At 46.3% G+C, this 12403-nt stretch overlaps 3 protein-coding genes across 3 annotated transcripts; 2 read left to right on the top strand and 1 right to left on the bottom strand.

Annotated features, from left to right (window-relative positions):
* Positions 1-2267: 2267 nt before the first annotated feature.
* On the top strand, positions 2268-3664 carry FOBCDRAFT_238458 (G-protein coupled receptor; the record flags this gene model as incomplete). The annotated part of the gene is made up of 3 exons (XM_054704042.1): positions 2268-2524; positions 2595-2790; positions 2846-3664. The coding sequence occupies 3 exons, from the start codon at positions 2268-2270 to the stop codon at positions 3662-3664; spliced, it is 1272 nt and encodes a 423-aa protein (XP_054560017.1).
* A 2649-nt stretch (positions 3665-6313) lies between these two features.
* Positions 6314-8055, top strand: FOBCDRAFT_199473 (uncharacterized protein; the record flags this gene model as incomplete). Its single annotated transcript, XM_054704041.2, has 4 exons — positions 6314-6394; positions 6512-6821; positions 7205-7372; positions 7637-8055. The coding sequence occupies 4 exons, from the start codon at positions 6314-6316 to the stop codon at positions 8053-8055; spliced, it is 978 nt and encodes a 325-aa protein (XP_054560016.2).
* An 839-nt stretch (positions 8056-8894) lies between these two features.
* FOBCDRAFT_129644 (uncharacterized protein) lies at positions 8895-10790 on the bottom strand (the record flags this gene model as incomplete). The annotated part of the gene is made up of 1 exon (XM_031193788.2): positions 8895-10790. One exon carries the CDS (start codon positions 10788-10790, stop codon positions 8895-8897), a length of 1896 nt encoding a protein of 631 aa, XP_031030409.2.
* Between the last annotated feature and the right edge of the window lie 1613 nt (positions 10791-12403).

Genomic DNA, 12403 nt, shown 5'->3' with positions numbered 1-12403 from the left:
GTTGTTAGACATTACGTGTATTCGGTTCATTGATGTGAAATTGGTCTATTCATGTTGTGTTCTGTTGAAATTTACCCCTTAGAGGTTTTACCATTTCGGCTGTAATCTTAAAGTATCCCTGCTTGCACGTGAGGCCCCAGCACCTGTTCAACAATAGTCTCCTTGTAAACTTTCTTTTCTCTTTCCTTCCCCCGCTCACAGCTGGTCTGGCAACTTCCTCTGCTTCTTTTGGTGGGCCTTTTTTCTGGCCAATCAACTTCATCGCCTTCACTGACATCCTCTTTCACTTGACTCCCCACCGACCCCTTGTCGACGGCATGTCATTTCCCCCGCCAAATATGCCGTAAGAGGTACTTCCACAAACGACAGGCGTTTCCTCTTTCACTGAAAGTGGGAGGATCGATAATGATGTAGGATATGGATTCAGATGAAATGGACGAGTTAAATCGGGTACCAACTTATCAGACCGCCCTCCGATCCCCGTTGAGGTTCCGTCGTCATTCTGGCAACACATTGCCTCCAGGCTACACGACCTCAGAGGAGAGCAGTTGACATAATCAAATTGATTGAAGTTCTGTTCTCTTTCGGCGGAAATTAACATAATCCGCCGGAGCTTCGCGTATCCTCGCCGCATCACTTCTGACTGTACGATCAGCAACACTTATCGATTTCTCAACGAACACTGTTACTGAATCCCAATCAATTGAAATCTGTTTTAGAAATGCTATGATTAAATCTCTAATAACTTTTTTCTTCTTTTGCGTTAAGATTTGCGGGCAGTAGGCTTCTTCGGTTTCGCGCCATATTTCTTAGTGTCATCACGAGCCCTTATGAGCTGGCATTTGAGGCAAAGCCTTGCTGGGGCCAATTTTACTTTTCTTTCGCACTGTTTGCCCCTCCACTACCAGCTTCTCCTGGAGATAAGCAATATCGAGCTCTAAGTATATAATTTCATTGTTCTTAGCGTCAACCTCCTTTCCTACCATCCCTACAGCGTTCCATAGGTTTCGATTGGTATAATTTAAAAGCTAATAAATGCAACCTTGTTATTTTTTAGATACCAACACTATAAGAAACCGTGTTCTATGGCACTTGAATTCAATATAAGAACCTATTAGGAAGGAATTAAGGCCTCTAGAGATAAGTATAGTAGTTAATTTTAATTAATTAGATAGTTTATTATAGTTTTAATATAATTTATCTTAAGAAGGTTAAGATTTTTATTATGTTTACGTATTATATATATAATAGCTATTACTATATATTATAAATTAAAAATATATTCTTATTAGTTGTAATTAATAAATTTATATATATTTACCCTATTAGTTAATAATTAATAAAGATAATAATTTTAAAATAACTATAATATAAAGTAACTAGCCTTATAAGCTTATTTATTACTACTAGTATTAATTAAGTTATAAATATCTCCTTTATGTCTTTATCCATATTAAGCTTACTATGACTATTATAGCGCCTAGAATGCTAATAGGTCGGCTAGTCCATGTCATGCAAGCGCCACTAAATTTCTCATAATTTTTATCGTCGGCTGCCAGCCGACACAAACAAAGGTGGTGATTGGACAGAAAGGCGAAACACAGTGCGTTTCCCGTTTACATGTTCGAGTAAGGCCATTAACAACGAGAGGAAGAAGAAGCTGGGGCCACGGAAGCAGAACTGATGGGCTGCTGGATCTATGGTGTAACGATTTGTAACAACAGGCATTATAGGGACTTCTATCATCACCTTATTTAAGTGAGACTAAATGTGCCTTTAATTTGACGCCTTTTAATTGGCTACAGCTACTTGTCGTGACCTCTTCGAGGCTTCGGACAGCTCAAGAAACGGAAGCGAATATGAACTAAGTCTAATTGCCACCATGCTCCTTCAAGGAGTTGTTTACAGTAAAGAGTCCTCAATTTTCGGTCTTGTCACGGTTGGATATGGCGTAGCGGACAGTGTGCAAGCCAAACCGCCACTGAGGCACCGTCGATGGCTGTTACATCTTGTCTGATCAACCAATCAACCATGAGAGTGAGCATATCGGCCCTCCTCTTCACTTTCTACGTACGCCACGGAAAAATGAGGATACTGTCATCGTGACCCGTTCTTCTGACATCACATCTATTTTCTACCGCACTGACGACTACGGCTAAACTGACCTTAACAATCGTCCATGGATTTACCCATTTCCCTCCCCACACGTATATCGTGCGCCGCTGTAGCTAATGTCTGCTGTTCAGGACCAACATAAGTTGACGACAATGACACCGACGCCGAGTCAGGCCCATGCGCTTGCACTTGTGGAGCGAATTGAGGGCTGCATGAGTCTTGTCGCTGTGTTTCTCATCTTTATTACGTACGGCCTCGTGGCGCGACTGCGGAACCCTCGGAATACCTTCATTGTCATGGCGAGTATCGCCAACCTCGGCTCGAGCATCGCTTGCATCATTGCGAGGGATGGACTCGCGGCTGGGGAAGACTCTGCGCTCTGTAAAGCGCAGGCGTTTCTACTTCAAATGTGAGGCCTTTGTCGTTGCACAGTCTCCTGAAGTTGCACTTGAGATCAGCGATACTGACACATTCCATAGGTTCGGGCAGTCCGATCCGTGGTGGGCTTTTGGGCTGTCCCTCAACACTCTCCTCGTTGTCCTGGGCCGTACAAACCCCCATACGTTCCACGCGTTGCAATACTGTCTTGTCTGTTTTGGAGGGCCATTTATCATCGCTTTTACGCTGCTTTTTATTTCAACACCAGCTCGTGGACCTATTTATGGCCAAGCATACGTAAGTGGCTTTTTCTTGTTTGTAAACTGAAAGCTTCAAATTAACTAGTGAATAGGTTTGGTGCAGTGTTAGTGATAATTGGCCAAACGTTCGCGTCTTTTCTTCATATATCTTCGTATGGCCTTGTATCGTTGGTTCGGTCGTCCTGAATTTCATTGTTGGCTACCGCATCTTCCACTCAAGGAATCGAATCCGGCATCTGTCGAATTCAATAGTAGTTTATCTAGTCACCCTTAACTTGATTACGTCTGTTGACACAGCTCAGGACTCAACGAAGACTGCCATGCGTAACGCCGAGAACGCTGCATATCCAGTGCTTATCGCGGAAGATTTTGTCACCCTCGCGCCCGTTCCCTATGTTTCGTTGCCTGTGCCGTTACACACGCGACCTACGTTAGGAGTTCTGGAAGCCTCAATACACGAGACAGCGGATTACTGCCTACCGACAATCACTTCGAACAAACCTCGTCATTCGACTCCACGAAAACGCCGAGTACATCACACCATAATGGTAACCAGGAGGGTATTATCAAAATACCGTCTTGAGGACCCTGTAAAGAGGGTATATCTACGCGCCACATTACTCTTCACTTTCAGCGTCGTGGTCTCGTGGACGCCAGCAACCATTAACCGCTTTCATAGCTTCAAGTACGGGTACTCCTCATTCCCGTACCAAATTGCGACTGTGTCCCTTCTACCACTCCAAGGTGTCTGGAATGCGATTATTTTCTTTGTGACTAGCCATAAAATTATGGAGGACTGGGCGCAGGATCAACGGACTCTGAGGGTTTCCAGGCCGAGGGTTGCTACTGAGGAAGCGATGATAAGGAGACTTGCCAGAGGCCCGAATATGGGTTTATCTATGCTAGATTGAGGGGTCCGTATTCACATGTGCGTTACGAAAGACTCAGAAAGGACGTTTTGACGTACTAAATCTCGACCACAGCAATGCAGAGAGTAAAGAAATACCAGATAATAGACAAAGGTTTTCTGAATTAAATCCCATCAAGGAAATGGATCTTATCTATCCAAGGCGATCTATATCGGCTGAAAAGTCGAACAACAAGCTCGTACAGGGTAGGTCGCTGGTAAACTGGGTTCTTTCCCCTATCTAGCAGTAGCCAACCAGAGCCTGTTTACATGCGGTATCCCTATCATTCTCTTGTGAGCCAATGGAAGCCAGTGCAATTATCCATTTGTGACGCCAACAGGGACCAGCTTGGAACCACCCCAAGTAAGTCTATCCTTCTGGACAGGAGAGACAAGCCGGTCTCGGCTTGCGCATAAAGCCTTGAGGGATGAAAGTTTCAAGATCAGAGGCAGATAGGTTTTACGTCTCTGGAGTTAAAGTAGTATTTTCTATTTTATAGCTAGATAATAGGCTAATTTAATCTTAGTTTATTTTCTACCTAAGAATATTATAGCTAATTATTATTTATATAATTATATTCCTTTTCTAGAATTCTTTTAGTAAGTTAGTGGTTTTAATATAGCTAGTTTAGTAAGTCTAATAGTAAAGTAATAATTAAATTAAAGGCAGGTATTAGAAGGTTTACTAAGGTAAGACCCTACCTAATAGTATTTAGCTTACTAAAGGAAGATATTAAGGCTAAGGCAGGAAAAGGTTAACTAATAATACTGCAACTATTAGGCATAGAGGAAAGGGCTAGGGCTAGCTGCAGTATATACTGCCTCTTTATTAGTATCTAGGCATAGTTAGGATAATACCGCTTTAGCAGTAATATATTAGGCTAGCCTAAGGATAAAGTTAGAGGACTTAGTAGAAGAGGGCTAGGTATAGCCAGTGAATAGCAGGCAGCGCCTATATCCTAGAAAGCAGAGGTAGCTAAGGATGCTTACTGTTTTAATTGCACTAAGAGAGGCAAGACTGGTTAAGTTATAAGGGTGGTGGTCCTATTAAGAAAAGTCTAGGAATCAGGAATTGTAATAAAGCAATAGTCTCTTTAGAACCCTAGCGGATAAACCATCATGCGATAATTAAGCAGGCTAGCGATTTTCTATATGCAGGTGAAATTAGACATTAGGCTAGAACTAGGAATCTCGCCTCTTAGTTATTCTCTTATATAGGATAGCCTAGGGATTTATATAAATAGGAAAGATAATAAAGACCTAGAAAGGGTAGAAGCCTCTAAATAGAGGCTTATCAGGGTTCCCAGGACTAAGATAAGTAGAAAGCTAGATAAAGCCGCAGCACTTCAGTTAGGTGGCATCTAGACCTAGGAGGAGGTCCTATCGCAGCAAGGAGTGACCAGGGCCGTTGACGGGGCCAGCGAAGGAAACGATAGGCAGGACACAGGGGAAGCTGTCCATAGAGGCGAAGAGCCTGGGAAGCACGCTTTAGGCATATTTCAGACGAGTTCGTTCGAGGATGTGCATATTGGGGGGGGGGGGGTGCGTTATGACCTACGGCTAATAGTCTTGATCACGGACGATGAGGGCAGGCATCGTGTAGAGAAGGGTGCAGCCTACATCCGATTCTAAACCATTATGCTGCTCAACCTCCCACACAAGTGCGTACGGGTGGACGCGGCCATTCATGAAGAACCACTCTTTGGTCCATTCTGAGGCAACAATAGGTTATTTGTAAATCGAGAAATTGAGACTGAAGAAGATGGATGTTGACGAGTCGTCAACGTCGGACTGCAAGGGCGCATATTCCGCAGCCAGCAACCACGAAGGGGGAGGCCAAAAGATACGGGCGAGCGTTTCGGCATTGAGGCCCTTGATGCGATGCTGATCCTAGTGAGCAAATCTGGAGGGACAGTCTGGTTAGGCGAAGAACATCATAGACATATCACCGCCAGTTCCCCTTTGGGTGTCGAGCGGCTTTCGAAGGTGGGGCGAAGCATGGGCGACGGGCGAAGAGGAAGACATAATATATTCTACAAAGATTGAATAACTGATGTGGCTATAAGTGGGGGATTAAACGGCAGCTGTCGCGCGGCACGTCTATATGGTTAACTAACGACTGGGCAGAAGGTCCCTCAGTGATTTGGGTGAGGAATGACTCCTCGTTTCCGCCAGAAAGAGTGGTAAGCCAGGCTGTTCTATATCCTAAAGGATATCCGTTCGATACCGGACTGTTCCGCGTTGAGACGGTGAGTGATGTAATGGCTCCCGAGCTCCGTGATCTTAACAGGAGCTATGTATTGCGCGAAACGATAAACACACAGCTCCTGCGACCATCCTCCCCAAAATCACGGAGGGACGCGGTGGAGAGTACATTATTGAAATGGCCGCTTTTGACGAAGTTGCAGTGACGAAATGCTTGCATGGACGGGCCAAGACTGTGACAATGGACGCATAGAGGCAGGGCAATGGGGTTGCAAAGGATTATTAGTGGCTATTTGGGTACTGCAGGAAAATAGGATGTAAAAACGACGACCGCGGCTAGGGGGCAGTCTCGGTGGGAAGTGGCCCGTATCCAAGGAGCAGCGTTGTCGACAAGCGGGATTGTTTAATTGAAGTAGCGTGGAGTTCCCGACTTTGAGGCAGCGGCAGCATGGCAGAGAATCCTGGCCGTGAGGTGCGCATGTTAGGCAGAGAGGGCAAAGTACCCACGGCAGGAGCGGGCCTTGATGTGGTAGGAGGTGGTACTGAGGGGAACTATAATACGCGGGACGATAAGCCAAGATCGCCATCGAGATATGACAGTCTCGCAAAAGCAAACCCTATGTTTCGACCTATCTAACCCAAACAGTCATCCGTCGAAGAGATCTCTCAAAGGGAGCAAGCAGAAGCCATTGCGCGGTTACTGCCCAAGCGGCGTCAGCAAGGCGGTCGGCTGCTAAAGAGAAGACCAGACACAAGCGGTGCCTCCAATACAGGAGGTTCGGGACAGTATCCAGTGTTAACCCGCGTACAACATGATGCTGCGGCCGGGCCAGCGGACGCTTCGCTGAGCAGACAGAGTCTGCAGCCAAGGGTGGTGGGTGATTCATCTCGGGTAGCAGTTGCCGAGCCTGTGCTGTTTTATCGGCACGTTTTGCCCAAGGAGAGTCGACGAGGAGGTAAAGATGGAGATGGTATGGCTGCGGTTATTCAACGAAAGCGCCGAGGGGAAGACCAGTAACTAGGATAATGCTTCAGACTGAAGATATACACCAGCGCCCCACGCGGCATATCCAACCTAGAGAGAAAGAGGGTATAGAAGGAGATGCGCATTTAGTCGGATGGTCGTCGCCAAGGCTACCACATCAGACTGCTTGTGAAGAAGCAGATCAGCCACGGAGAGACGATGCCACGGATCCGAGGCAGCTCGGGTAGCAGGGAATAAGGACCGGTCACCCTGGCGGAGACCAGCCTCTGAGAAAACAGATTCGAGCCGGAATGCGGGGACAGAGAAGACGAGATCTTCAAGCTGAGGACCTCGCCAGTGTGTTGACCTTCTTAGCGGAAGAGTTTGCCGTAAAAGAAAGGTTGTCCAACGAGCAGACGTGGTATGCGCCAATACCGCACGAGAGAAAGGTGTCGACCGTGCAAGGCTTCTATAGAGCGTTCCACGATGCGAACGCGTTACCAATTTGGACTTGCACGTTGTGCTACCGCAAGCGCACAAAAAGTGAGTTAAGAGAGATAATATGGAACGAATAGGTGTTAAGCTGCGTCGAAAAGGGCTCTCGCTCGCCATTTTCATGTCATAGATGCTTGCCCGTAGGTGAGGCGATCTCGGGCTGTGTGGAGTGTGTACGTGGTTTGAGGCGAGGTGCCCTGTCGCCCGCGGCTCAGCTTCACAGACGTATTAGTGCCAACACATGTTTCCCAATGAGCTCAAGAACCTCACATCGGTTGAGGAGAAGCTCATCGCGATGAATTCGTGTTATAGGTTTGCCACTAGGTACAGCCATCCCGAGCAGCCAGAGGCAGACCGCAAAGTACCCGAAGCATATCAAGCGCCACATTACGGTGTTTCCGAATAACGTGCAGGAGCTGGCCACGAAAGTACTTCCTTATCCGCTTATGCAAGTCATAGAAGAGATCCATATCTCGTGGCAGGGTGCGGAGAAGCCAGCACCGAGCGACTTGTCAGGCCTATTGTCAGTGAGGCGACGAGTCGTTGAGAGGGCTCTTGTGTGGCTTAGGAAGTATAATCCGCATTATGCCGAGATCGAGATTAATAGGGCTGAGATGGAGAGCTGGGGTGCGCCGCCGCATGGGGTGCCATCGGCGATGTATGATTGCATGGAGCGGAACCAGCCAACGGCATGGGAGAAGACGCGAACAGCACCGGTAGAAAGCTCCTGATGGGAGATATCTAAACGTACTAGTTTTTATTTGCATTACTTCTAATCTACGGAAAATCAGCATGCATTGAAGTTCGTGGGAGCTTTTGCAAGACGGGCATACCCTATACCTAAGTGCTAGAAAGATACCAGATTCTCAAATATTCCCCCACACTTGCGCAAGTACTCCCTTAACAGCACCAGTCGCATTTCATAGTAATAAGTATTCGCTTTTTAACCTCTTCTACGCTGGACATAGTCCTCATAGGAATTGAGAAATGGTCTCATTCAATAAATTACCGTTGGATTTTTAGAAAGCAGCCGTCTATGAGATGCGGGGAAGTATAATTGCGGCAGTTGCACGGTACCTATTCTCACGTGCAAGTCTCGGCGCTTTAGATGTATACACTAACACATCTTAGCACATTTACATAGCCTGGGCATTCGACACCAAATCAAGCTCGATCGCGTCAGGTAGCGTCAGTGGTCGGCTGACGCGTTCAAGAAATGACACTAAAACGAGCCCCGTGGGAGTTCAGGGAACCATATCACTCGTTCGACAGAATCGATCGATTTCGATCGAACGTTTAGGCCCGTTCGATTCGATAGTGAACATAATGTGGCCTGTTCATGGCGGTATGGGTGTAATTACTGATACGGGTTTTGATAGTGGCAGCGATGGAGACTCTGATGTTAATTCTGATTGATTCGCGGATGTCTGACAGTATAGGTGCTAAAGTGCTATAGTGATATCAATTGTTCTAAAGTGCTAGGGTGATATTCTAGCACACCTTTTGCGAATATGTGAATATGAATATGAATATCACTTTAGCGCGTGATATCACAATACGCAAGTCTGGGTCAAGCCCCCGCCTCCATGTAGTTCTTAGCGTCCCCCATGTATGGTGCTGGACTCGCTGTAGGTTGCTGCATTGGAATGGAAGTCGGATTGTATAAAGTGACCATCTTGCCATCCACTGCCAGAAACTTCTTCTTCTGGCCTCCAGACTGTAGTGTTACATCAGGCGTGCGTAGAATATATCCAGGCTTGGTCTTCCTTGGCTCTGATGTTGTGTTGATCAAGTTTGACATGAGAGAGCTGGCCCAGTGCGCATCTGCAAAGATCATGAGGCCCAGCCAGAGAACGATGGCGAGTAGTAGGGCCAGACAGCTCAGAACAACTTGGAGGCGAGACATAGCCACCGTAAGCTTGTCAACAGTGATCTGCACAAGAGACGGATCGATGCTGACAGTATATGCTCTTGCGACGAGAAGAGATTCGAGAGACTCGGAATTATTCCTAATCCATGTCAAAACATCGTTGTTAAGCGACTGCGCACTGATATTGGACCGTCCATTGCCAAGGCCGTAAGCAACCATGACAGCTGCTGTGTCAACTTGACCAAAGAATCCAGGTTTGCCCCTGGCAGGTCTGGATCCAGCACAATCAGTGCGGGTGACCTTTCCACCAAAAGCCTCATTCTGGAAGTTCGATCTCTCACATTTCTCAAAAGGCTTTGGTGCGTCAGAAAGGGTCTCGGACCTGATGAGGGTGATATTCGTGGTGGTGATACTGATGAGAGAGTACATAGTCGTCCCATTAGACTCCGCAGTATAAAGTCCCCAGTTACTCTGCAATGCAGACTTATTACCATTGTCGGCTATATTGGCGCCGAATTGATAGCTTTCCTTTCGGTCCTGTGCATTCATCATACTGTCCACAATCCGACCGGCAAGCGGATTCTTTCTTTCAGTCTCATTGGCACTCCAGGTTCGTTGAACAAGATCGGTAACTTCTTCCCTGGCAAAAGGTGTCCCAACAGTTGTCAACATGGTGGCTTTGAAAGTAGACTGGCTAAAAGTATGGCGTCTCTTCCCTTTGGTAATGGTAAAGACTTGGTTCATGAGAGCTGAGCCACCACCTCCACCCAGAGAGAACCAGATGTTATCCTCTCTGTTGGGCAACATGTATCTCGAGTCGAAAACTGTATCCGTTGCATTGTTCCAGTGGATCTCGGGTTTACCGGCTGCAGTTGCGATGAGGCTGGTGGAGAAGACACTATTGAATGTGCAATTCCAGGCGGCAGATCCGTTATCAAAGAGCCAGCAAGGCTCGAAAGTTTTGCCGTCAAGGGCGGAGTCAGGAGGTACCATGGAGCCAGTATCTGGAGACACAGACAAGCCATCACTATCAAGCCAGATGCGCGCACCAACCCCTCTCTCTCTTGCAGGCGCCACGACCTCTGGCAGGTCGTTATTGGTCACTTGGCCAGTGAGTGTGTAGTTGAGGCCTGGGACGAACAGGTCAGCACCAATAATTTGTGGAATCTTCTTTTCCACATCTTGCAGTTGGCCGGAGTCGAGAGAGAGCTGGACAATATAGCTAGGATTCTCGTTTCGCTGGTGTTGGTAATCGGCGATTGTCACATTCGATGCTCGGAAGATATAACCTGGGGAATCCAGCGCCCAGAGGAGTGTACCATAAAGTCCCAAGACGATGTTGAGGAGACTAAAGGCAAGTACGACCAATCCTGCACGCGATAAACCTCGAGATGTAATGTAGAGAGTTCGTTGAATGTAATCTTCCGTGAACATAAGGTATGATGTGAATTGATTTGATCGGGCAGCAATTAAGGAGAAGAGCTTGAAGATAAAAATACCCATAAGCAACTCGGCGCATTTGAAGATAATTGATTTGACCGCATTATGGTACAAGGGTATCGACGATTTTATGAACGATGAAGTTGATTCGATCATCTTGCGGGAGAGGCTTGGAAGGCTAAGGCTTATGCTTAACTGAACGGAGTTTACGGTCTGGTAACAGGAAGAAAGTGAACGAGGGGAATGACCTCTTGGCTCAACCTGCCCTGAAGACTCTAATTCCGTCCTTTCCGCCACTTCGCCGCTCAGTCGCAGTAATATTTTCGCAATATCCTTATACAAGCTGGTATTTCCCCCGGTGTAAATGGATATCTTGACGCCACTTAACAGGCGATTACTAAAACAGCGTTCCATAATTGGTGGGTGTCTAAAGTAGTGCTGATCGTTTCCGCATCAGGCTAGCATTGGCTTGCAGCTGAGAGTTGAAAATCAATAGCGTCAGACAACACAGGGGGAAGAGCCAGGGGTCCTCTTAGTCTAGACTCGCCGACTAACGCTAGTGAAACCACGCGCCTCCATTCAAGCCTTTATTCACGCTTAGGTCGCGTAAAACTTGAGAGAACAGAAGGACGTATTATTAGGGGCAGACTTTGGGCCCCAAAAGGAAAACAGTCCAATACTCGTAGAGAACCATAAGCGCGATGGTAAGGGCCTCAGAGAGTGCCCAGAGCGATGGTCATGTGGAGTTTGTGATATGTGTTTCGGGATTATCTGCGGGGGATTTGGAGAGGGCCTAAGCACGCAGTCTGTTCTGGCTTTACACTATGATTAAATTTGCAGTTGCGTTGCTGCACCTCCAGCAAATATGCCAAGGTGTCAGCGACGAGAAAGGCATTTAATTGAGGGCTTCTATGAGGCTCTTCTGTAAGGCTGAGGATGCTTTTCTCGTTATCAGCTATAATCCAGTAGGCAATTGCAGCTTAGGTTTTCAACGCTGCCCCCAATAATCTAGTTGAACTTGGCTCTGGAATATAGTTTCCTTATCTAGAGATTATAAAAGACCAAGTTTTATTATTTTTGGATTAATATTGCTGTCGCGGTATATCATGGTATATTGCGATAGAGTGACTTGCGATCAAGCGTTACATTTCCTATTATAGAATAGTGTACTTTATCAGTGAAGCATTACATTTCCTAACATAGCTAGCGCCCCCAGCTTGGCTAGGGTTAGTCGTCTTACCAGTCTGTTATCAGGTGCAGGGTTTCTATGAGTGACCTCCTTGCAATATCGCAGAATAAAGCACTTTGATCACCCAAGCGGTTAGTTTCTGTAGCTACTTATATCAATTACTCGATAATAATTATTTCTACTTACAGGATCGCAATTAAACGATTCTGAGGGAGTTATGTGGTATGAGAAGTAATGAAGGTTCGATTTGTGTGCACTAAAAAACAGGAGAGTGCTACGGTGTATCAGCACCTCCTGCAAGCAAACCATACATAAAACTACCAAAACCGCCAGAAAGGATAATATTACAGCAAACCACCAGGGCAAACTAATATCAGATACAGTTAGTTTAGTAGTAGAGAGCAAGCTACTCGAGCCTGAAAAAGATTCATTATCTGACACTGAGGAGATTAAAGAAAACGGTATTCCTGCTTATAATAACTTTAATATCTCTATTCAGGAAGTAGATAATTCCACCTTCATCATTATTAGGCCAGATCCCTATTATAAGGAGGAAATAGTTAACGTCTACTCTGCTGAA

The sequence above is a fragment of the Fusarium oxysporum genome, chromosome III, assembly GCF_013085055.1.
Source record: "Fusarium oxysporum Fo47 chromosome III, complete sequence".
Lineage (NCBI taxonomy): Eukaryota > Fungi > Ascomycota > Sordariomycetes > Hypocreales > Nectriaceae > Fusarium > Fusarium oxysporum.
The sequence above is the reverse complement of the archived record's forward strand: the minus strand, read 5'-3'. Positions and strand labels throughout refer to the sequence as shown.